Source organism: Mytilus galloprovincialis, chromosome 9 (assembly GCF_965363235.1).
Source record: "Mytilus galloprovincialis chromosome 9, xbMytGall1.hap1.1, whole genome shotgun sequence".
Classification (NCBI taxonomy): domain Eukaryota; kingdom Metazoa; phylum Mollusca; class Bivalvia; order Mytilida; family Mytilidae; genus Mytilus; species Mytilus galloprovincialis.
The window spans coordinates 27,666,222-27,688,358 of record NC_134846.1 but is presented as its reverse complement, the minus strand read 5'-3'; the positions used below and the strand labels follow the sequence as shown (position 1 = coordinate 27,688,358).

Sequence of the window (22,137 nt, the reverse complement as noted above, 5' to 3'; positions counted from 1 at the left end):
AGGTGGAGACTCTGAGTTCGTCGGCCTACTCTACCCCTTCCTGTTTGAGAATTTGAAAATGGTCGAGACCCCCAACCATAAACCATATATATTCATGTATGGAACAATATAACAAATCAAATGAATTATAAAGGGAGTCCCTAGGGTCACTGTACACTCTCCTGTTTGAGAACTTAGAATCAGTCTAGATCCTCACCCTTTAACCATATATATACATGTATATATATATATATATATATATATACTCATGTATGGGACTATATCAAATCAAATTAAATATGGGTGAGTCCCTGTGGTCATCCCAACTCTCCTGTTTGAGAATTTGGAAACAGTTGAGATCCCCACCTCTAAATCAAATGAAATACTGTGAAAGTACTTTAATTCGTGGGTATCAATTTTCGTTGTTTTAACAAAATTTACATGTTCGTGGGTTCTTAAATTCGTGGATTTTAGTTTTCCAAAAAAAAAACACAAAAAAAAACATTAAAGCCTTTAGAAAGGAAGGTTACAAATAGTCTGGATTGAGTTAATTGCAAAGTAAACATTGACCCGTGTAAATCGTTGTGATAACACTAATTAACCCATGATAAAGTGATCAACAGATTAAAGACCATCAAAGGTGTTAATTAGGCCATAAACATGTCACATAAAGAAAACAGTAACATAAACAAGTGCTATAAACGTATCTTGAATTGTCAAAAAATTCTTACCAAAATCAAGCTCAGCATGAAACTTTTATTTTCTATATGTACGAGAACTATGAGGATATAAAATGAACACTTTATCATACTAGCATACCAATGCCGAAAATCTGACTTTCATCGATCAAAAATATTTTTATGATAAGTAAAAGATCAAGAGTTGTACAGTTTAGGTTATAAAAGATTAAATGGGTATAACATGTATAATCCTGCATGCGGTTGTAGTTCTGTGACTGCTATAAAAGTATTCTCAGATTTGGCGTTATTCAATATATTCTCTAAATCATATCAGTAGTCAAACCTACCGATGGGGATCTTTCCATGTCTTGATTTGGACAATGGTTGTTTTATTTCGTTGGACACTTAAATTTGTGGATAAAATCATCCACGAAAACCACGAAAATTGGTACCCCACGAACAAAAGTACTTTCACAGTATAGGGGAGTCGCTGCGGTCACCCCACCCCTCCTATTTGTGAACTTGTAAACGTTCGAGATTCCCACCTTTTAATTAAACCATATATATTCATGTATGGGACAAAAGAACTAATCAAATGAAATATAGGGAGAGTCCTTAGGGTCAACCTAACCCCTCCTGTTTAATAAATTGGAAACAGATGAGATCCCCACCCTCAACCATATATATTCATGTATTTGACAATATAACAAATCAAATGAAATATAGGGGAAGTCACTGGGGTCATTTACATTTACTATTGGCAGGTCAGTTAGACCCCACCTTTGATCCCTGTAGTAGTAAACATTTGTCTGATTTGGGTCTCATAACTTTTGTACTGTAGAAAACAATCTCAGTTTTCTTTCAAGGGAAGCAAGTCCATTCATACTTAAACAAGCTTGAACTATATAGTTAACTTGAACTACTAACAGTCAACTAATACCAACGTTAACTATCAACTAGAACTACTGCAATCATTGAGAACTTGTACCACTGCAGACTCATGACCATGAAAAAAATATACTTGATATATGTGTTGCTTTTGAAAGCTTGATAAAATTAATATGAATTTTTTGCCTTAATGGTTAATTCATTAAATGAACATAAATGTACAATATACATGATCATGATGATATATGAATGTTTAATATTTTTTTATTAAAAATCTTTAAAAAAATTGAAGCAACATTGCCACAGTTTTCATAATTATGTTTGCATTGGTTTTTGGTTAACTGCGTACAGTGCTTACAGTGCTTTGATTAAAACTCCTGTGTGAGCTGTATACTATAAAGAAGAAAACATCCTTTTTCCTTTCCTCTGCTTGGCTTTGCTCGTGATAGTATGGATCAAATGTAGGATATTTATAAAACTTGAAGTGAGTTGTCGACCGATATTTGACTGGAAGTGATGATTTATTGCTACAATAAGGCAAATAAACTTTCATTCACTCTATCTAGTAACAATTTGAAAAATTACAAGCAATATGTATGCAGAAGGAAACATACATTTGATGTCTTTTACCTGGATTAATCATACATTTTGTACTAATATGTATGTTTTTGCATGGCCAATAATAGCCAGAAGTTACGGCAAGTTATTTACCCTCGGGACCAATATCAATATCAGCCCTTGAAAATCCATATCAGCCCTTGAAAATCCATATCAGCCCCACAACATCCATATCATACCCCGACTCTAACTTCCAGTAACCTGTCAATCAAAAACATTGGAAATGTTAACTACTGTGTTTTCTATTATTTTGTTTATATTATTTTCAGGTACATGTTACTTGGTGGGTTTAGTTTATACTTTAGTAAAGACATTAGAATAGACAATAGAATTATATTGAAGCCATAAATAGCCAATCAACAGTGGTAGCAGAGCTTATAAAGATGGCAACAGCACCTAGTTACAAGAACCCACCAGGTTTGACCAAAGATAAAAGTTATCAACAATGGAAAAATGAAGTTAAAATGTGGCAACTCGTGACAGATCTTGACAAGAAGAAGAGAGGTTTGGCTTTAGCTTTGTCGCTACAAGGAAAACCAAGGGAAGTAGCCCTAGAAGTAGATCCCACTGATTTAAATGTTGATGAAGGAGTAGATAAGCTGATAACTGAGTTGGACAAGCTTTTTGAGAAGGATAAAATAGATCAGGCTTATGCTGCATATACTGTATTTGATAAGTTCCACAGAATAGATGATGTAAGCATGTCTGATTATATCATTGAGTTTGAGCAGAGATACAATAAATGTAAGAAATATGAAATGGTACTCCCAGATGCAATTCTAGCTTTTAAACTTCTTGACAATGCTGGGTTAAGTCAAAGTAATCGTCAGCTGGCATTAACTGCATGTTCTGACCTTAAATTCGACACAATGAAATCTGCTTTGAATAGGATATTTGCATCAAAATCTCAAAATTTTCCTGGAGAACAAGACTCTGTTGTAACTGTTAAAGAAGAATCAGCTTTTGTCAGTGATGGGTATTATAAGAGAGGTCGAAGTTCAAGAAGAAATTTTCCTCGTAATCGAGCTGATAGATCAACCAACTCTGGTAGACTTAAGACTAAAATGAATCCAGTCTTTAATGGAAATGTCTCAAGATGTAAAATATGTGATTCCAAATTTCATTGGGTCAAGGATTGTCCTCACAAGCAGCTAGATGTAAATTTAACAGAACATGAGAGTGATGAGATAAATGAAATTGTAAATATAACATTATTTACCTCTGCACAAGAATTTAAGCCTCTAACAGTGTTTGTCGCAGAAGCCTACAATGCTGCAGTTATTGATACTGCATGTTCCAAGACAGTGTGTGGTTCTAAATGGTTATACGAATTTGTAGAATCACTTGATCCAGGACTTGATCAACTTACTTGTAATGAAAGTCATGTACCATTCAAATTTGGTGATGGACAAACAGTATATTCATATCAGAAAGTGAAAATTCCAGCACTTATTGGATCAGTTAAGTGCTCAATTGAAACAGAAGTGGTGGATTGTGAAATACCGTTATTGTTAAGTAAAACCTCTCTGAAAAGAGCAAGCACTATCCTAGATCTCAGAAATGACAAGGTTACCATGTTTGGACAATTAGTGGATGTAAACCTAACTTCAAGTGGTCATTACTGTATCAACATTAAAGACAAGCAATTCACAAACAGAAATAAGAATGAGAGTGAGGAGGTTTTGATCATTGACACAAAATTATCTTTTAAGAAGAAAAAGGAGATTCTTTTAAAGTTGCATAAGCAGTTTGGACATGCATCATCAGATAAACTTTTATCCCTGTTGCAAAGTACTGGTTCTGTTGATTCTGAAACAAAGACCATTCTTAAAGATATCTGCACAAAGTGTTTAATTTGCCATAAGTTCAAGCATCCAAAAGCTAAACCAGTGGTTGCCTTTTCACATGCAAATGATTTCAATCAAATTGTGGCAATGGACCTTCATGAAATTGACCATAACTTTTATTATCTACATGTTATTGACTTATTTAGCAGATTGAGTGCAGCTGCAATCATCAGAAGAAAGGACTCTAAAGTCATTGTAGATAAGTTCATGCAGATATGGGTTGGCGTTTATGGTGCACCTGAAGTTGGTGTTTACACAGATAATGGAGGTGAATTTAATTCACAGATATTTAGAGACATGGCAGAAAACTTGAACATGTCAGTTAAAACAACAGCAGGATATAGTCCTTGGTCCAATGGTGTAGTGGAAAGACACAACGCAACGCTTACAGAAACAATCAATAAAATGAGAGAAAGCTCTAACCTTTCATGGGAGACTTCCGTCAGTTGGGCAGTTCATGCTAAGAACAGTTTGTTGAATGTCTATGGCTACAGTCCATATCAAATAGTTTTTGGAAGGAACCCAAACATGCCATCGTCTATAGTTAACAAGCCTCCTGCATTAGAAGGTACAACAATTAGTAATGTTATGGGAAAGCATTTAGTTGGCTTACATGAAGCTAGAAAAGCATTTATTGCCGCAGAATCCTCTGAGAAAGTAAGAAGGGCACTACGTAAGCAAATCCGGCCTTCAGGAGAAAAATTCAAAAATGGTGACAAAGTTTTCTTCCTACGAGACAATCAGTGGAAAGGACCAGGCTGGGTAATTGGTCAAGATAACGTAGTTGTGTTTGTAAGATATGGAGGTACATATGTGCGTGTACATGAAAGTAGAATAAAAAGAGACATTGATGTTGAAAGAAAACAAAAGATTATTCATAAGCATACAGCAAAGTCAACTCCTGTGCGTAAGCCTCAAGCTGCAACATATAACAACACTGAACCAGATCATGACTTAGTATACTATGAGAGTGACGATGAAGAGCCTCATCAAAATGATACTGAGAATGATGAAAATCAAGAAAATGTTGAAGAATCTGCAGACGAAAGTGCTGATCAAGATGATAGTCATGCTGGTAGCTTGAATGGTAGTTTGAATGGTGAAGATGGTCCTGAGTCTGAAGGGAGAGACAGTTTTGATTTGGAAAATCAGGCAGATAATGATATACATGAGGAAAGTATGGAACATAATCCTGAGTCCCAGGAAAATGATTGTATGAAATTAAAGAAGGATCATATAGTGAATTTTAAAATCCCTGGTGAAAATGACACAAGAGAAGCAATAATTTTAGGCAGGGCAGGAAAGGCTACAACTGTTAAAAAGAGCTGGTATAATATAGAATACAATCAGCCAGAAAATATGAGAGGTGATCAGATATCAATTGATCTAAGAACAGTCAATGATTTGAAAGTTGTTAACCAGTCAGATGACTTGAATGAAGATGTACTTTTAAGTGATATTGATTTTACTGAGGCTAGAGAGGCAGAACTGGATAACTGGAGAAAGCACAATGTTTTTGAAGAAGTTGAAGACAATGGTCAAAACTGTATTTCAACAAGATGGGTTTACACTATGAAAGAATTAGAGAACGAATTTCATAGAAAAGCTAGATTGGTAGCAAAAGGTTTTGAAGAAGACAGTCTAGATGAGATACCAAAGAATTCACCAACATGTGAAAAGCAGTCTCTACGACTAATTTTATCAATTATTGCTAGTAAAAGATGGTCAATTAATTCTGTGGACATTAAAACTGCTTTTCTTCAAGGAGAGAAAATGCAAAGAGAAGTCTACTTGAGACCTCCTAAAGAAGTTAAAGCAACTGGTAAAGTCTGGCGCCTTAACAAATGTGTATATGGTCTTGTTGATGCATCCTTAAAGTGGTATGAAAAAGTTAAAGCAACATTGCTAGATTGTGGTGGAACAGTGTCCAAAATTGATTCAGCTGTATTTTATTGGTATAATGAAAAAGGTTTGACTGGTGTCCTAGCAGTTCATGTAGATGACTTTCTTTGGGCAGGATCCAGTACCTTTGAGAAAAGTGTTGTGTCCAGAATTAGGGATATGTTCAAGGTAGGGAAAGAATCCTGTGAGTCTTTCAAATATTTAGGTCTTGACCTCAGCCAAGAAAATGAAACTATTGTTCTCAGCCAGCAAGACTATGTCAGAATGTTAAAGACGGTTTTAATAGATAAAGACAGAGTTAAAACATCTCCTCTTTCATCATCAGAACAGACACTATTGAGGTCAAAAATAGGACAATTATTATGGTTAGCAAGACAAACACGTCCAGACATTGCGTTTGATGTTGCTGCTATTTCATCAAAAATTAAGTCTAGCACTATTGAAGATCTAAAGAAAGTCAATAAAATAATTAGGAAGGTGCAAAACGATCCCGTTTCACTGCAATTCCAGAATCTTGGACATGATGTGAAATTTATTTTGTTCAGTGATGCATCATTTGGAAATCTTCCAGATGGTGGAAGTCAGGGTGGTTTTGTTGTGTTTTTGATGGGCGATGATGGTAAAGTGAACCCAATCACTTGGCAGTCTAAGAAATTAAGAAGAGTTGTACGTAGTACTTTAGCAAGTGAAGCCTTGGCCTTAGCTGATGGTGTGGACTGTGTTATATCTTTAGCAGCTCTGTTTAAGGAATTAATGCATAATGAGAACGATTTGATGCATACTCCAGTAGATTGTTTCGTTGACAACAAAGACCTTTATCATGCAATATACTCTGATAAACCTGTTGGAGAAAAGAGATTGAGGGTGGAGATCAATGCAATAAAGCAATTACTTCAAGATGGAGAGCTTAAAGAAGTAAAATGGATTCAGACAAATGAACAAATCGCCAATGTTCTTACAAAGCATGGTGCTTCTGGACAAGACATTTTACGTTGTTTTGAAAAAGGACTTTTGAATTCAAGCCTTTTGTAATTAGTGCAACTGACAATAAAAAAAAAAGGAGAAGAATGATCAGATGAATACTTGATACTATGACATTTTAATTGCCTTCATTTTCATTTTTATTTGGACATTAACATTTCTAGTGAAAAGAGAAAAGGATTAGATTGTTAACTACTGTGTTTTCTATTATTTTGTTTATATTATTTTCAGGTACATGTTACTTGGTGGGTTTAGTTTATACTTTAGTAAAGACATTAGAATAGACAATAGAATTATATTGAAGCCATAAATAGCCAATCAACAGGAAAAAATGTGATAAATAGATTATTACATTCTATTTTTGTTGAGCCTTCGACTTTAGTCGAAAAAACGAGACTAAGCGATCCTACATTCCGTCGTCGTCGGCGTCGTCCACAAATATTCACTCTGTGGTTAAAGTTTTTGAAATTTTAATAACTTTCTTAGAATATCCTCGGTTGGTACCAAACTTGGACAGAAGCTTGTTTATGATCATAAGATTGTATCCAGAAGTAAATTTTGTAAAAATAAAATTCCATTTTTTCCGTATTTTACTTATAAATGGACTTAGTTTTTCTACCGGGAAATATTACATTCACTCTGCGGTTACAGTTTTTAAAATTTTAATAACTTTCTTAAACTATCCTCGGTTGGTACCAAACGTGGACAGAAGCTTGTTTATGATCATAAGATAGTATCCAGAAGTAAATTTTGTAAAAAAAATAAATCCATTTTTCCGTATTTAACTTTTAAATAGACTTAAATTTTCTGCAAGGAAACAACACATTCACTCTGTGGTTAAACTTTTTAAAATTCTAATAACTTTCTTAAACCATCCTTGGTTGGTACCAAACATGGACAGAAGCTTGTTTATGATCATAAGATAGTATCCAGAAGTAAATTTTGTAAAAAAAATAAATCCATTTTTCCGAATTTAACTTTTAAATGGATTTAAAACTTAGATTTTCTGCCAGGAAACAACACATTTACTCTGGTTTTTCACTCTGTGGTTTACCTTTTAAAATTTTAATAACTTTCTTATACTATTTTGGATTTGTACCAAACTTGGACAGAAGCTTGTTTATGATCAAAAGCTAGTATCTAGAAGGAAATTTTGTAAATAAATAAATCTATATTTTCATATTTTACTTTTAAATGGACTTAGATTTGCTGCCAGGAAACAACACATTCACTCTGTGGTTCAACTTTTTAAAATTTTAGTAACTTTCTTATACTATTTTGGATTTGTACTTAACTTGGACAGACAGAAGCTTGTTTATGATCAAAAGCTAGTTTCTAGAAGGAAATTTTGTTTTCTTCCAGTTAACATTACATTCAGTCTGCAGTTAAAGTTTTTTGACATTTATTAGATTCATAAACTATCCTTGATTTTTACCAAACTTGGACAGAAGCTTCTTACAATCAAAAGATAGTATCAACAGGAATATTTCATTGATTTATTTCCTCATTTTTGTAGAGCCTGTGATTAACAGAAAGAGAAGGCGAGACACTGGGTTCCGCGGAACCCTTACAAATTTTTCTATATTGACCCTGGTATCAGCCCTCGACCCATATCAAGCCCTCTGGCTCATGAAACTTTGGTGAATGCTCTATACGTATTGTCATAAGCTCCCTTTTGATTTTTATGAATTTTAGATTTTACTTTTCTGGGTTATGGGGTTTAATTCATTAAAAAAGGGGAATTTTCCAGTTTTTGGAAAACACCTCAAAAATGCTTTCAGCAGTTCTCATGATACTGTGGTGAATTGTTTATATCTATTGATGTTAACTCCTTTTCGATTTTTATAAATTTCTGATATGACATTGATAACGTGATGGGCCTATAATTGTCATGGTGCAGCTGTTTATTTTCATGGCTACCCCCTCAAAATGAATAAATACACCTACAGGCATGTTCTAACAAATATTCATGCTTGTATCACCATTTGAAAGATTTGTCTGGTAAGCTGCTCAACTAGTATACAAGCTGCTGAATGTTAAGTATTTTCAGTGTAAGCACTACATACATTGTCATTCTTTTGGCAGGTGTAAGCAGATGGTAATGTTGACTAAGAGGGCTATGTTTGATATAATAGATCCAGCTACATTACAGGTGTGTATGTGTATGTGTGTAAATCCCATCCGGCGGAAAAAATGTTACAGAATTTGTTGTTATTTTTTTATCTGTAGGGAAATATTTCACTGTATAATACTTTTTATAAAAACGCAAAATATTTTGGAATAATGCCATGATGTCTTTGTCGTCTGCGTTGTTGTCCAATGACGCATTTGGTTTCCGGACAGCAACTTTTGATAAAGTGAATGGATTTCTATGAAATTTTACAAGAAGGTTCAAAACCACAAACGAAAGGTGTGGATTGATTTTGGGGGTTGTGATATTAACAGTTAGGTATTAAGGGTAAAAAAGGGACCAAAAACAAGTTTTTTTTGTAGTTTCCAGACAATAACTTGTGTGTAAGTGTATGGATTTCTCTGAAATTGTACCACAAGGTTCCATATCACAAAAGAAAGGCTTGGATTGAGTTTGGGGGTATTTGCCCTAAACATGCAGGAATTAGAGGGAAAAAAGGGACCATTAACTAGCCTGTAATTCAGTGGTTGTCGTTTGTTTATGTGTTACATATTTGTTTTTCGTTAATTTTTTTACATAAATAAGGCCGTTAGTTTTCTCGTTTGAATTGTTTTACATTGTCTTATCGGGGCCTTTTATAGCTGACTATGCGGTATGGACTTTGCTCATTGTTGAAGGCTGTACGGTGACCTATAGTTGTTAATGTCTGTGTCATTTTGGTCTTTTGTGGATAGTTGTCTCATTGGCAATCATACCACATCTTCTTTTTTATATTTATCCTAGTTTCCAGACAATAACTTGTGTTTGAATGTATGGATCTCTATAAAATTATGCTACAAGGTTCTACACCTCAAAGGGAAGGATGGGATTAAGTTCAGGGGTTATTTGGTCTTCCCACTTTTCTGTGGAAAGTCCTAGATTTTTTTTATTATTTAGGCCACATTTTTAAATTTTTGTTTCGCAATATATCGCTTAGATATTTCTTATATTGTATCGTACAGTTTATGCGCTTTTAAATTTCACCTTGCTAAGACGAACAATTTTCTTTGTAAGAGTTATCTCCCTATTCACTATTTATGAAATGTTTGCATCTCCTTCGTAACAAAAAAAGATGTCAACATAATTCTTTTTACAAATTGTTCGTTACATCCTCAGGAATTTTTAAATAATTTGGATCGAAGCGATTCGATGAAATTTTATTGGAGTTACCTACCTTTACCAAATAAATTTGTCAGAAAGTTTTTTAAACTGATAAACTGTTAAATGTATAACTCTGGAATCTTTTTATTTGAGGCCCCTAGGTCCTAACTTAGAAAATGAGGTCAATGTTCAAGGTCAAGGTCAAGTTCTAAACTGTGACTTTTGCTTGTTTTTCTATTTTCTCTGACACTTTGAAAGATATATATAAAAGAACAAGTGCAAAATATTTGCTTTATTGTAATGAGGATTTGTTACGTTGGGTTTTATCCAATTTAATGGCATATTATTGGAGTTAGTGCCCCTGAAATGTCTTTATATAAGGTTATTTGAAAATAGCTTCAACTTGGTTCATTAAAAAGCCATATGACCTTTTACAAAAGGTAAGGTGACATATGAGCTTGAAAAATGACAACTGGAAGTGACCTTAAGAAAATAAAATAATTGCTTTTATAAATATGTTATGCTTATTGGTTTGGTTGTGGCATGATTAAGAAAAAGTGAGTAAATTAGAAATATTTAAAATAATCAAAGAAAAAAAAAGGTTTATACTGAAGTTTTATGGAAAGTGGCAAGTGGCAAGTACATTTACTGTTTACATAAGCAAGAGTCACACAAGAACAGAAATATAGTGACTTAAGTTCAGTCTTGTATCAGGGAAGGGTTTATGCTTTTAACTCAATAACTAATCAAAATGCAGTCATCAAATGCATTACCACCTAGACTTCAGACAATATGTGTTACTAAGTTATATTGATAAGATTATTGTTTTCATTAACAAAAAGGTGATTTTCCAGTTTTAGGACAATATCCCTAAAGTGCTTTGAGCAGTGTTCATTAAATTTTGGTGACTGATTTATATTTATTAAAATACCTTCCTTTAGTTTTTGATTAATTTCAGATATGACATTGAGAAGTTATTGAACTTTATTCTTTGAAAATGTATTATGGTGAGCTGTGATATACCATATACCCATTTTAAATCTAATATTAGAGAATGGGTTTTTAATATATTGGAAAATGAATTGAATAAAAAAGACGATAATAAATTACATGAAGTTAAACCAATTTAGGTAAACTTTTCAATAAATTTATGTTCAGAAAAGATCAGTGTGTTATTTCTAGATGTTGTATTGGTCATACTAGAATAACACAAGAGCATTTTTTAAAAAATGAAGATGAACCACAATGTATACCTTGCAACTGCAAGTATACTATTAAACATGTTTTAATTAATTGCATTGACTTTGCTGATATTCGTAGGAATCATTTCAATGTCAACAATATGTATGATTTATTTAATAGTGTTCCATTTACAAATATTGTTTCATTCTTACTGTGCTTATCCAGTGACCTTTGGGGTATCACAATAGCAATGGCCAAAACAGTTTACCAAATTGCAGTTAGATTTCTTCTCCAACTAACTGATCAATTGGTAAAATATTTTAGCAGATTGCTCAAGTGAAATGTTGTTAGTATGAAGTGAGTGCTGTAAATTCAAAAGTAATACTTATCATCCAGATCCAGTTAGTTGATATCTTTGTAATTCTTTTCAAACACAATAATGACTTACTATAGTATGAGTCACTGAATAAGAAGGTCTAATATTGACAAGGAAACTTCTATCATAAATAGATTTTATAAATAAATAGTTCAAAACATTGTTTTGTAAGTCTATAATTTATAGCTCCGTTTTCCAACAACAAGTTAGTGCATAATTGTAATTTGGATTTTTTTTCTAAAGCAATTACTTATCTGCTACCATTAAAGGGAAATAATTTACATTACTGAAAATCAGCAAAATGTTGTTACAATTTTTGTCTGACAAATATTAACTTTCCTCATTTAATTTGTTTGTAACATTACTTTTATGATTATTAAACTTTTATCCTCTGTTTTGAAAAGAAACAATGAAATTTATTTTTAAGATGATTAAAATTTTGAAAAAAAAAACTGTTAAAAACCTATTACTGAAAACATTCAAAGTTCTAAAAATCATACAAATTCCCCTGTAAATTAAGAAAGTATCACCAGTCCAGTAGTCAGTAATTTTATTTTGACATGAATTTTTATTGATATGGTAAAATTATAGATTAACAGCTGTTTTGCCAAACTTTGCATTGTTCAAAGTACTAATTATATAAGGATTCTCTACCATGGAGCACAAGATAACTTATAAGCAGTATTTGTCAAAACCTTTGTAATTTGTGTCCTAAATGCCCTTCAACTTCCTCGTAATTTGGCAATTCATTTTTAGCTCACCTGGCCCGAAGGGCCAAGTGAGCTTTTCCCATCACTTTGCGTCCGTCATCCGTCGTCGTCCGTCGTCGTCGTCCGTCGTCGTTAACTTTTACAAAAATCTTCTCCTCTGAAACTGCTGGGATAAATTAATCCAAACTTGGCCACAATCATCATTAGGGTATCTAGTTTAAAAAATGTGTGGCGTGACCCGGCCAACCAACCAAGATGGCCGCCATGGCTAAAAATAGAACATAGGAGTAAAATGGGGTTTTTGGCTTATAACTCAAAAACCAAAGCATTTAGAGCAAATCTGACATGGGGTAAAATTGTTTATCAGGTCAAGATCTATCTGCCCTGAAATTTTCAGATGAATCGAACTACCCGTTGTTGGGTTGCTGCCCCTGAATTGATAATTTTAAGGAAATTTTGCTGTTTTTGGTTATTATCTTGAATATTATTATAGATAGAGATATACTGTAAACAGCAATAATGTTCAGCAAAGTAAGATTTACAAATAAGTCAACGTGACCGAAATGTTCAGTTGACCCCTTTAGGAGTTATTGCCCTTTTTAGTCAATTTTTAACCATTTTTCGTAAATCTTAGTTATCTTTTACAAAAATCTTCTCCTCTGAAACTACTGGGACAAATTAATCCAAACTTGGCCACAATCATGTTGGGGGTATCTGTTTTAAAAAATGTGTCCGATGACACGGCCATCAAATCAAGATGGCCGCCACAGCTAAAAATAGAACATAGGGGTAAAATGCAGTTTTTGGCTTATAACTCAAAAACCAAAGCATTTTAGAGCAAATCTGACGGGTAAAATTGTTTATCAGGTCAAGATCTATCTGCCCTGAAATTTTCAGATGAATCACACATCCCGTTATTGGGTTACTGCCCCTGAATCAATAATTTTAAGGAAATTTTGCTGTTTTTGGTTATTATCTTGAATATTATTATAGATATAGATAAATTGTAAACAGCAATAATGTTCAGCAAAGTAAGATTTACAAATAAGTCAACTTGACCGAAATGGTCAGTTGACCCCTTTAGGAGTTATTGGCCTTTATAGTCAATTTTTAATCATTTTTCGTAAATCTTAGTTATCTTTGACAGAAATCTTCTCCTCTGAAACTACTGGGCCAAATTAATCCAAACTTGGCCACAATCATCTTTGGGGAATATAATTTAAAAAATGTGTCCGGTGACCCGGCCATCAAATCAAGATGGCCGCCACAGCTAAAAATAGAACATAGGGGTAAAATGCAGTTTTTGGCTTATAACTCAAAAACCAAAGCATTTAGAGCAAATCTGACATGGTAAAATTGTTTATCAGGTCAAGATCTATCTTCCCTGAAATTTTCAGATGAATCACACAACCCGTTGTTGGGTTGCTGCCCCTGAATAGGTATTTTAAGGAAATTTTGCTGTTTTTAACCGGATTTTTGTGACAAAAATGTCGGTTATTGATTTGGGGATGTACGGCGGGCAGTCGGGCGGGCGGGCGGGCGGCAATCAAATGTTGTCCGTGCATTAACTCATGAACCGTTCAACCAAAGCTTTTAAAATTTTAATATGTTGTTACTGACAACTAAATGAAGGTCAAGTTCAATAATGGCGATTTTGACTTTTACCGTTCAGGAGTTATGGTTCTTGAAAGATTGGAAAAATAAAGTTTCCAGTCATGTCCGTGCATTTACGCATGAACTGTTCTACCAAAGCTTCCGAAATTTTAATATGTTGTTACTGATGACAAAATGGAGGTCAAGTTCAATAATGACGATTTTGACTTTTACCGTTCAGGAGTTATGGTTCTTGAAAGATTGAAAAATGGAGTTTCCAGTCGTGCATTTACGCATGAACTGTTCTACCAAAGCTTCCCAAATTTTATTATGTTGTTACTGATGACAAAATAGAGGTCAAATTTAATAAAGACGATTTTGACTTTTACCGTTCAGGAGTTATGGTTCTTGAAAGATTGAAAAATGGTGTTTCCAGTCGTGTCGGTGCATTTTCTCATGAACCATTCAACCAAAGCTTTTGAAATTTTTATATGTTGTTACTGATGGCAAAATAGAGGTCAAGTTCAATAATGACGATTTTGACTTTTACCGTTCAGGAGTTATGGTTCTTGAAAGATTGTAAAATGGCGTTTCCATTCACGTTGTTGCATTTACTCATGAACCATTCAATCTAAGCTTTTCAAATTTTAATATGTTGATACTGATGACAAAATGGAGGTCAAATTTGATATTGACGATTTTCACTTTCACCATTCATCAGTAATGGTTCTTGTGATATTGCCAGGACACAAATAAATATTAATAAATCCGGTTTGCTGTCGTTGTGACAGCCTCTTGTTGGTTATTATCTTGAATATTATTATAGATAGAGATAAACTGTAAACAGCAATAATGTTCAGCAAAGTAAGATTTACAAATAAGTCAACATGACGGAAATGGTCAATTGACCCCCTAAGGAGTTATTGTCCTTTTCTAGTCAATTATTAACAATTTTCATAAAATTTGTAAATTTTTATTAACATTTTCCCCTGAAACTACTGGGCCAAGTTCATTATAGATAGAGATAATTGTAAGCAGCAAGACTGTTTAGTAAAGTAAGATGTACAAACACATCACCATCACCAAAACACAATTTTGTCATGAATCCATCTGCTTCCTTTGTTTAATATTCACATAGACCAAGGTGAGCGACACAGGCTCTTTAGAGCCTCTAGTTTTTTATTCAAGTCGTATTGATGATTTTTTTGTAGGCAAAATCAGAAGCCTGATATCATTGATTCATTTTTTAGTGTACAATAACTGAATAAAAATTATTTCCCTTTAATGCTAGCAGATCAGTAATTTGTATAGAAAATATTATACGAATCATAATTACACAATAACTTTGTCTTAGAAGACAAAGCTATAAAATATACATCTACAAAACAATGGTTTGAACTATTTATTTATAAAATCTATTTATGATAGAAGTTTCCTTGTCAATATTAGACCTTCTTATTCAGTGACTCATACTATAGTAAGTCATTATTGTGTTTGAAAAGAATTACAAAGATATCAACTAACTGGATCTGGATGGTAAGTATTACTTTTGAATTTACAGCACTCACTTCATACTACAGTGCTTATCCAGTGACCTTTGGGGTATCACAATAGCAATGGCCAAAACAGTTTACCAAATTGCAGTTAGATTTCTTCTCCAACTAACTGATCAACTGGTAAAATGTTTTAGCAGATTGCTCAAGTGAAATGTTGTTAGTATGAAGTGAGTGCTGTGAAATCAAAAGTAATACTTGCCATCCAGATCCAGTTAGTTGATATCTTTGTCATTTGTTTGAAACACAAAAATGACTTACTATAGTATGAGTCACTGAATAAGAAGGTCTAATTTTGACATGGAAACTTCTATCATAAATAGATTTTATAAATAAATAGTTCAAACCATTGTTTTGTAGATGTATATTTTATAGCTTTGTCTTCTAAGACAAAGTTATTGTGTAATTATGATTCGTATAATATTTTCTATACAAATTACTGATCTGCTGGCATTAAAGGGAAATAATTTTTATTGAGTTATTGTACACTAAAAAATTAATCAATGATACCTGGCTTCTGATTTTGCCTACAATTTTTTTCAAAATTTTAATCATCTTAAAAATAAATTTCATTGTTTCTTTTCAAAACAGAGGATAAAAGTTTAATAATCATAAAAGTAATGTTACAAACAAATTAAATGAGGAGAGTTGATATTTGTCAGACAAAAATTGTGACAACATTTTGCTGATTTTCAGTAATGTAAATTATTTCCCTTTAATGGTAGCAGATAAATAATTGCTTTAGAAAAAAAAAATCCAAATTACAATTATGCACTAACTTGTTGTTGGAAAACGGAGCTATAAATTATAGACTTACAAAACAATGTTTTCAACTATTTATTTATAAAATCTATTTATGATAGAAGTTTTTCCATGTTAAAATTAGACCTTCTTATTCAGTGACTCATACTATAGTAAGTCATTTTTGTGTTTGAAACAAATGACAAAGATATCAACTAACTGGATCTGGATGGTAAGTATTACTTTTGATTTTACAGCACTCACTTCATACTAACAACATTTCACTTGAGCAATCTGCTAAAATATTTTACCAGTTGATCAGTTAGTTGGAGAAGAAATCTAACTGCAATTTGTTAAACTGTTTTGGCCATTGCTATTGTGATGCCCTAAAGGTCACTGGATAAGCACAGTAACAACATTTCACTTGAACAATCTGCTAAAATATTTTACAGTTGATCAGTTTGTGGGAGAAGAAATCAAACTGCAATTTGGTAAACTGTTTTGGCCATTGCTATTGTGATACCCCAAAGGTCACTGGATAAGCACAGTAAAAGAAGTGGGAATATATTATAAAATATAAAAATGTTATTATATTTAAGGCGAAGTGTACGTAATTAAACTACACAATGGATTTTTTAAAAATTTTACATGTAGATTCTGCTTGTAAAAATAAATCAGAAAATAAAATAAATAAAGGGGGTAACTGTTTTCGTTTTTGAGATACGAGCTGTTGAAGTTAACAGCATCATACACCAAAATTACAAAGGATATATAGGGAAAATCGTGAAATTCCACAGGAATTGTTACATTTCCAAGATTTTCTATAATGTTAGACAATCGATTTTTTTTTAAATTTATTAGACGATTCTAAAATGTCTGAGGAATCGATTGGTGCAAAGAAAGTCCTTAGCAACCGTGCTACTTTTCAAGCTATACCCTGTTAAAGTTGAATCTTGAGTGTAAAAAAACAAAAAACAACGACAACGTTATTGACGTCGCCGCAACAGTTACGACGCTTCATGCCTGGACTATACTTGTATGAAATATATACCGTTTTGTTGGAGTTCGTGTTGCTTGGTCTTTAGTTATTTATGTTACGTTTTGTGTACTATTGTATTGTATTTGTCTATTATATTCGGGTGCGTTCGGAGATCGCCAAGCTAGAAAACGGTTGACATTTTCTTCATTATGAACTAGAACTATTTTCGACCTTGGTGCCTTATTTTTGTTAAAATCTAAACACTGCGACGTGTTTTCAAAATCTTTGTTCCCATAAAACTTCATTTCATCAAGGTCTCTTCTCAGAATATCAGCCATCTGTCTAGCACAGGATAACAAATCAATATTTTTATAAAGATATCATAAAATGTTGGAAATTAACTGGTGGAGGTCTAACAAAAAAACCAGATACATTTGCAGATATAAGAAAGCAAATATTATGGAACAATAAATTTATTAAATTTGAAAATAAAGCTATATTTTTAAAAAATTGGATTAAAAGCGATCTCATTTATGTAAATGATATCATAGATGAAAAAGGCTGTATTTCTCAAGACATCATTTTAAATAAACTTAAAAATAAATCAAACTGGATAGCTGAAATTAATTTAGTAAAGAGATCAATACCAAAAGATTGGGCAGCAATTTTAAGATCATAAAACTCTGTAAAAAGTATTGTTAATATAAAAAGAAACCAATTTATATTAGAATGTTTACCTATAAAATTAGAATCACTATCAAATAAACTTTTATACAAGTCTCTGATAAATAAAAAAATTGAACCAGCTATTGGACCCCAAAAATGGCTGCGTATATTTAATATAGATGATGTGTTATATCAAAACAATTTAAATAATTTTTTATTCAGATATTTAAAAGAAAATAAACTTAAAATTTTTAGATGGAAATTACTACAACATATTCTACCTACAAAGAAACTTTTATGCCGGTGGAAAATTGTAACCAATAGTTCTTGTAATTTTTGTTCACAAGAAGAGGATTATGATCACTTCTTTATATTGTGTCCATATTTAAAACTTTTTTGGAATAAAATAGATGAAGTTTTAAAGAACAGTAAAATAACGGTTAAGATAAAACTAAGACACTTGGTATTTGGATATAAAACTTCTAACGAAGAATATTTTGACTTTAACTATTTTCTAACAATTGTTGGTTTTTCAATTTACAAAGCCTATTACATATCTGATCAAAAGACGAAAAATGTCAATGTTTTCTCAATTTTTCTCAATGAGTTTAATAGAAGAGTATGTTTGAAAATTAAAAGTAATTTTTTAGCAAATATTAGAAAACATATGAATAGTCATACTAAGTGATATCATTTAATATATATTTGCTATACAAATGTAATATGTATTTTACAACTATTCACTACCCTGAGTGATTAGTGGATTGTAACAGGGAACATCAGGAGGAGCTTGGACTCCTGAAGGATATTGTAACAAGCCAATATTTGAAATAAATATTTAATCATGTTGTAAAAAAAAAAAAAAAAAAAAAAATCAATATTTAAGTAAATTTAAGTTGTGTGGTAATTCTTAGTACATTTGGGTAAATTAATCTTATCTTTGTGCCGCATAAGCATCTCTATAATTCAACACATCCCTGAGCCACGACATTATATATTTTATGCATTGCATGCGCTTCTTTTTATCACAATCCAGACCGGCTAGTAACCGTTGTATAACTTTACACGTCTGAAGACGAATATTTGCGTGAAACATTTTTGTATGATTTTTATTTCTGGAAATCAATCTGAAATCTACAACAGTCCATTTCCGAAAGTCGGGCTGGACCTTTACTTTTATGTGCATTCGGGATTTAGACAAATTGTAACCCGAATAATTCAGTCGTATTATTCAGCTGATGTACGAATGCTACATTTCTCGTGTGGGAGAAAATCGGACATGGAAAGGGCTTGAATTATTCGAGTTACTTAAATTGAAACTTGGGAATATAATTCTAGCTGTTCGGAATTCGCGGAAACAAATGGTTGTTTTTCGGCATTACGGTATTGAATCAATAGAGCTACCAATTATTTCTTTTAGCAAATTCGAATACCAGTCAGTTTATAGGACTTCAGTTTGAAATAGGGGCCGCAATCCATTCATTTTATCCAATCAATTGGAAAGGGGGGGGTCAACATTGATAGTCAAAAAGCCTTGAAATATTCGATAAAAAACGTTGAATGTAAATTATATGAACTCCAAAGTCTCATATTATAAGACTAGTAAACCACAGGCTTCTCAATTCTTGTATGATCATGAACTAGGTGAAAACCTAGAGCTGACCGAGTGCGAGATCCTCATGGATAATCATCGAGGTCGTTAAACACCCATTGCAGTAAACTTTGGTTAAATTTTTAAAAAAAATCGAAATGTAATATTCTGTATACATGTCACCTCTCATTCCACTAAATATTAAATTGCAGTTACAAGTATCACAAAACTTCCCTGACCTCTTTTCTTTAACCATAATAGAGGGAGGAGGGATGGAGGGATCCAGATCCCGTAATCCCGGGCTTAAAAACACGAATTCCGGCGAGGTCCCGAATTAAAAAAAATTTAAATCCCGACTACCCGAAATTCGGAAATAGAATTCCCGGATCCGGAAAGGGTTAATCCCGAAATACCAAGCTTAAAAACGCCCGATCCCGGAGTTCCTACCCCCTCCCCCCTAATTCTATATTCAATTCATTCATAATCTTGAATTGAGACTTGATACTTCAAAATTACATTCTCTAATTTTGAATGATGCACACAGGCACAATAAAAGAAAACAGATTTCGCTATACATCTCTTCGAAATTGGAATTTGTGAAAGAAGAAATGACATGTTATATTTTATCTTACATGTGTACTTTCAATTTCAATATGGTTCTAAATTTAGATTTAGTTTCCCATATATTGCGGACGGAATAGAAGACACCTGTTTATTTTCTGCACATGTCGAAAAAGTTGAAAACTGGGAGTTGAATGACATAATTTTTACTTATTTCAAGATAAATGTTAGAGTGAGACAATTTTTAAGTTACCGAGTAATTTTTGGGGCATAATTTGTTTATTTTTTTGTTTGTTTTCCGTCTTTGTTCTTCCGACTGGTAAGTTTTGCACTAGTGGTCAAATTAGTCTCTTGGTATCGTATGATTTCTTATATGAATATAAATCATGTCCTTAAATTTTCAATTGCACAAAATCCGAACATTTCAACGTCTTTTTAATTAAACAATTAAATTCACACGTCTTTCATTTATTATTTGTAACCTATTATAAAACTTTACGTTGAGTACTGTGTTTTTCGTTCAAGACTACGGCTTTTTAAAACGATATTGTTGGGTGAATTCAGGTTTCATTTTAATTAATTTGATATCAATAGAAGAAAAATTGTTACATGTTTCTTTGTTTATTTGTTTATAATTTTGTTGTAGACTAAGGCGTTTTTTCTTTCTGTTGATATCATAAACACGAAATGCCTTCTCCTACGCGTCTAAAACAAAAACAAAAAATAACAGTGTTTTTAAGTCAGGCTGCACAGAATGCTGTGATTTCTAATTGGAGTTATTTAGATAATTTCTATGAGGTTTAAGACAGCACAGGTGTGCTTGTTGGATTCATTATAGACCGCAGAAAGTAGTTTCTCTTTCGTGTGTCCTTTCTTGGAGTAAGGGAGATAACTTGCATAACTAACGACGAACGTTTTTAATCCCGTATTCCGCTAGAGGCGTGCAATTACGTACACTTCGCCTTAAAACGATTTCAATTTTTATCAAGTTATCTTACTGTTGATTTTTATTTGTAAATAATCAATTTGCTTTAGTCTAGAATTTTAGTTTATTGAAGGACCTTTTGTCTGATTTTAAAATATGCTTTAAAATATAAAAATGTTCGAATTAGCTCTCGCCACAATATAGCCTTTTTGTGCTAATGCGCGTAAAGCAATCAACAATCAATGTATTATGGTGTGTAATTCCTTGTCCACATAAGCATGTAGATGGTTTTATTTCTGTTGACCAACAAACCACATAATGTTACTGAAGATATATATTTGGTGTTTCTGTGTTGTAGATATATATGCCAGAGAGAGTACTTAAGTATAGCTAGATAAAACCAGCAAGTACTCAATAAGTTATTGTTAACTGAGTTGACATCCCTAATTATGACTATTATATTTACAGGTTACTATTAACACTGATGAAAGAATGAATGTTTTTAAACATCATTTTCTGTCAAATCCTGGTACAAAGAAAATTCCAGATTATTGGAAGGTTGAAATACAACTCTATGAAGAAATCCCTTGGGTTGTCAAGAAAGAAAAGACATGGGAATTTGCAAAGAAAAGGGTTTGTTTTGAATAGAAAGAAAATCATCTTCTTTATGATTATACCCCCGCTTTAAAAAAGGGGGGGTATACTGTTTTACCTCTGTCTGTCCTTCCGTCAGTCCGTCAGTCCGTCCTTCCGTCAGTCCGTCCTTCCGTCAGTCCGTCCTTCCGTCAGTCCGTCAGTCAGTCCGTCCGTCCCATGAATATTTTTCGTCGCAATTTTCTCAGGAACTACAATACAAGGATTTCTAAAATTTGGTTTCAGGGTTATCTAAGTCAGCTGTACCGTGTGATGCGTTTTCAGATTGATCACTCGACAACTTCCTGTTTACCGAACACTTGTATGATTTTACACATGATAGCCAAGTTGAAAATTTTCGTCGCATTTTTCTCAGGAACTACAATACAAGGATTTCTGAAATTTGGTTTCAGGATTTATATAAGTCAGCTATACCGTGTGATGCGTTTTCAGATTCATCA

At 32.8% G+C, this 22,137-nt stretch overlaps 1 protein-coding gene across 2 annotated transcripts in view; it reads left to right on the top strand.

Annotated features, from left to right (window-relative positions):
- LOC143044723 (GPI inositol-deacylase-like) overlaps positions 1-22,137 on the top strand; it is a 166,030-nt gene that overhangs the window by 65,518 nt on the left and 78,375 nt on the right. For both annotated transcript variants that reach the window (XM_076216825.1, XM_076216824.1), the window contains 2 exons: positions 8,981-9,047; positions 21,512-21,676. In XM_076216825.1, the coding sequence (XP_076072940.1) occupies positions 8,981-9,047; positions 21,512-21,676 (232 nt within the window). The remainder of the gene's footprint in view (positions 1-8,980; positions 9,048-21,511; positions 21,677-22,137) is intronic.